The following is a 4536-nucleotide window of genomic DNA, read 5'->3' as shown; positions in this document are numbered from 1 at the left end:
CAGCATGACTACGAGCAACTTTTTTTTGCTGATGCCCGTGATGCCGCCCCCTACCACGATGCCGCCCTGGGCAACTGCCCGTGTCGCTTATATCAAAAACCACTACTGCTCTGTGTACTTCCCTGTTTGACCCTAGAACTGAAGAATCTTCTCGGATGAGAGGTGAAATGTCTTCAAACAACTTAAAGAAGTCCAGACGCTTTTCTTTCCAAGCTCCTCGGACTATACTGAATAATAACACAATTTACATTAACTAATGTTAAAGAGCTTAGCCATAACCAGTGTTGGGTGTAACATGTTACAAAGTATTGTTAATGTAACACATTACTGTGGGTAATTCCATTAAAATTACAATTATATCATTACTCATATTCCAAAGGTTCTTTAGTTGTCTGTACACTGGCCTAATAAAAATAAAAATAAATCAAACAAACATGCCGTTGTCTTTCGGCGCAGTTGTGCTCCAATCCACTGATTTCAGTGTGTGTGTGTGTGTGTCGAGTAAAATAGTGCACTTGTCTATAACTGGTGATGAGTGCCAATATCGACCTTACTTTTGCTTTTAATGAACAAAAAAACAAGTGTGTGATGCAAACTCTGTATAGGGCAGAAACAACTACATTATCCTGCTGATAGAACTTCACTTGTATAACTATGCATGTGACAAATAAAAAACCTTGAACTTTGAACCATCTACAGAGACAGTATACTAATGCAAATCTAGCCAAAAATCAGTCAGTGCAGTGAGTCAATGCAGACCCCTGCCCAGCAGCCAGACCCTGAACAGGTAACAAAGACAGTGATGTGCAGTCAAGCTTGAGGCTTCTTCAAGCTTGTGTTTTTTAGAGTAGAACCATTGTGGTGATCGCTTTGCAGCTTCTCTAGGCTGGTTTTCATCTTTGCTTCATCTTGCTGGTTTTGTGTTCATATGTTAAAAGTTAAAAGAAAGATTGTATGTCTGTCTTCATTAAGGCAGGGAGTCATCTGGGTGTTTAGGAACGTCAGGTTTATATTATTAACTGGTAATTATAATTTTCCTCCTCCTCCTTTTCACTTCTTTTGCTGCAGACTTTTGTATAAACTGATTATCTTATCACATTAGAGTATTTTTAATGTAGGCACATTACTTTTTTTGTCTTCATTTCCAGCTATAAAGCTATATTCATACTGAATGCTGCTGTTTCTCAGAAACTGCAGCTTACATCCCTGCTCTCTGCTGAGACACATGAAAGAACACAACAGACAAGGATGGGGAGGAGCAATGTGTACACGCTGTCTATTTGTGTACATGCACGACAAGAGTGCTGTTTCCATTGACATGTCTCCTTTGTATGAAATGGAGTAACATACTGAAGATAAAGGAGAAACTCTGAAACTAAAATATAGTTCCTATAATGCTACTAGCAGTCTAATACATATACTAATGTTGGTTGCCATTGACATGAATAATATTTGTATCAGTCCAAATATTTCAGAAATGAAGTCCGTCAGTAGAGTCATTACAGTCTTTTCTTCCCCATCTCTGAGCCACACGGGTTTCTGTTCTTTACTTATGGGTGTTACTTCTCTGTTAGTAATTTTTTTGTAATAGAAAACATAAAAAAACAACAACAAAAAAACAATGGGGCTTTCATTCTCAGTCTTTCATTCTGTTTACATGATATTGGTGTCACAGGAGCCAGACTTCAATATTTTAAGTGTAACAATTTGTTTAACAGATTTTCTGAACCAGGGGTAAAATAAAGCATAGATTAGAGGGTTTAGACAGGAGTTTAAATAGAACAAACACATTACAAATGCAACAGATGAAGCACTGAGCATGGCATCTTGACCTGAGAGTGTGACACCAAAGTATGGGCAGAGACATATTAGAAACACAATGATAAGAACACTGATGGTCCTTACTGCTTTCATTTCAGATTTCTTAACATTTGTACTTACTGACCTCTCGTGTGTCAGAGCTGCAATATGTGACCGCAGGGCACGAGCTTGAGTCATAGCCACAACAAATACGTTTAGATAAAGAACTACAATCACAGTGACAGGACCAATAATGGACAGCAATAGATCTGCAACTCCAAAAGCATGGCCAACAACAACCACACACTCCCCATAGCAGGAATTATACCTGCCAGGTTGCACCAGGTTGTCTTTTAGCAGGAGACATTGGAAGACTGAAGAACAAATCCAACAGAGATAAACACATGCTTTTGTTCTTTTTGGGGTGACTTTGGTAGAGTAATGGAGAGGGTAACAAATAGCCACATAACGGTCAATTGATATGAGAACCATGGTTCCTATTGATGCAGAGGTAATAATGTAGTCCAAGAGAAAATACATACTACACATGAATTCACCAAGAAACCAGCAACCATCTATAATCATAATTTGAAATAAAATCAGGAGACCCACCAGGCAATCAGAGACAGCCAAAGATAGGAGGAGGAGATTGGTGGGGGTGTGCAGCTTCCTGAAGACAAAAGACAGCGACATAGTTATTATTATTATTATTTGTAGCAACAAGTGCAATTTTATACAGATAAAAGGAAAAAGCATTTAGCTCAGACTCACTCAGATAGGATATCATATCATTTTCATCTCTTAGCCATAAAATCTTACTGTCTGCATATGTCTAACAAAATTATTACTTGAAATGTGAGATGGAGATGATGACCAGCAGATTAAGAGTCACAGTGAGCAAAGAAATGGAGGACAGGGTAATATAAATAAGGATAGAAAATGTATAAGGACGCATGGTCTTCCTGCAGGAGGAGTTGAGGAGTTGTGGAAAGCAGAGTTCAGCTTCTTCAAAGGTTTTCATCATTAGATAAAGGAGGTTCCAGCTTTCTGCCTGAAGCTCTTTGTTCTGTACCTGATTTATTTTCTTTGCTCACATTGCTCCTCCCTCTTTCCCACTGGTGGCAGTTTTCTTTCAGTATGTTTACAACTATGTCAAATCCTGCATAGTTTCATTGTGTATTGAGGTTTTTAAACTTTTTCCAGTGAAGTTCATGTACTTGATAGATTGCATGCATTACCTACAGGCCAACCCTGTTCTTCGACCTCAAAACCCCGAAGTCTTCGACCCATTACTATCAGCCGTACCCTTGCTAGAACTTAGGAGATGCTACTTTGTCATTTATTTACCCTTCCACTGGTGCACATGCTCTGCCTCTACCTTCCCTGCCTATGAGGCGCTATAGGAAGCGGGGCAAACTGAGTGGGTTCCATGTTCGCTTTAAGGTCTATCCTAAGGCACATGCTGCGGCTAACTCCTATTCCACTTTGGATATTTTGCAACCTCCTTTCTCCATTCAGGACCAGTTGTCCTTCAGACTGATTAGCCACCGTTGGATTTGTCCAGTAGGATGACAATCTTACCCAGCTCGCCCAGCGGTTTGTTCGCCTGCTCGGACATGGATTGGGACTCCCTAAACGATCTTTTTCTCACCTTGTGGTTGGATTCTTTGTTCCTGATGGAAACTTGGATTCGCATCATTCTTACACAGTGGGTGAGTGAAGCGACACATTTAAAGGGCCATTTGTTGGACTTGGTCATTTCATACGCTCAGGATATCTGTATTAAGAGCAATGATAATGTTGGCATCTCTGACCATTTTTTGTTTATGGTCGATGCTGAGTACAATGCAATAGAACTGACTTCTGCGGGCCCTCGTCGCCCTGTATGTATATTTAATTCTGAGACTGTGCCTTTTTTGATCCTGATAGCACGGACACTAAGTCTTTTACTCCGTGATCAATCCTTGTCCCTGAAGGTCAGATTTGGCTTCCTCAGCTCTCTGTGAGCAATTTTTAAATCATTTTACAAGAAAAATTCTATCTCTTAAGCCTTCATTTTTACACCCCTCTGTGGTGAATCCTCTTCGTGCTCAAGTAGGAAGAGGTAGGAAGTAGGAAGTAGTTCATTCTCCACCCTCAAGTGATTATTGGACAGGTGAGAAGTTCAAAATCTGAACGTGACATTTCTCCCATTATTAAGGATGGTTTTGATGTAATTGGGCCTTATATTCTATCTTTGATGGGCCTATCATTAATGGTGGGCTGTGTCTTGATTGCCTTTAAACACACAACAGTGCAGCCTGTTCTAAAAAAAAGGCAGCCTTGACCAGAATGATCCTGCAAACTATAGACCAATCTCCAAACTCCCGTTCTTATCTAAAGTACTAGAGAAAATTGTGTTTTGTTGTGTGTCATGGTGTAGGCATTAAGGGTTCTGCCCTTAACGGGTTTAAATCCTATCTCTCGGATCTTTTTCTATCACATTGGGATGTTACTCATCCACCGTGGCCCCTCTTTGTTGTGGTTTGCCCCAGGGTTCTGTGCTGGGCCCTTTGTTGTTTTCTTTGTACATGCTACCTCTGGGCTCTATTTTTGATAAATATAAAACCTCCTCCTTGAATCTCTACCTTTTCGTGGTGGAGGGGTTTGTGTGTCCCAGGGATCCCAGGGGCTATGTTGTCTGGGGGCTTTTGCCCCCTGGTAGGGTCTCCCATGGCAAATTGGTCCTGGGTGAGG

The 4536-nt window shown here is 40.5% G+C and overlaps 1 protein-coding gene across 1 annotated transcript; it reads right to left on the bottom strand.

Moving 5' to 3' along the window:
* Nucleotides 1-1653: 1653 nt before the first annotated feature.
* LOC121813672 (trace amine-associated receptor 13c-like) lies at nucleotides 1654-2821 on the bottom strand. Its single transcript, XM_042217560.1, has 2 exons — nucleotides 2649-2821; nucleotides 1654-2470 (listed from the first exon to the last, which is right to left on the bottom strand). Exons 1-2 carry the CDS (start codon nucleotides 2819-2821, stop codon nucleotides 1654-1656), a joined length of 990 nt encoding a protein of 329 aa, XP_042073494.1.
* Between the last annotated feature and the right edge of the window lie 1715 nt (nucleotides 2822-4536).

Source organism: Haplochromis burtoni, unplaced genomic scaffold, assembly GCF_018398535.1.
Source record: "Haplochromis burtoni strain Fernald_Lab_line unplaced genomic scaffold, NCSU_Asbu1 Contig_2204, whole genome shotgun sequence".
Classification (NCBI taxonomy): Eukaryota; Metazoa; Chordata; class Actinopteri; order Cichliformes; family Cichlidae; genus Haplochromis; species Haplochromis burtoni.
The sequence above is the reverse complement of the archived record's forward strand: the minus strand, read 5'-3'. Positions and strand labels throughout refer to the sequence as shown.

What these genes read in the sequence shown, in the direction of transcription:
- LOC121813672 (XM_042217560.1), bottom strand. Translation starts at nt 2,821, where the DNA reads ATGAAAACCTTTGAAGAAGCTGAACTCTGCTTTCCACAACTCCTCAAC. An exon ending in ATCTCCATCTCACATTTCAA is followed by an intron (nt 2,471 to 2,648) that starts GTAATAATTTTG and finishes TTTTGTCTTCAG; the next exon opens with GAAGCTGCACACCCCCACCA.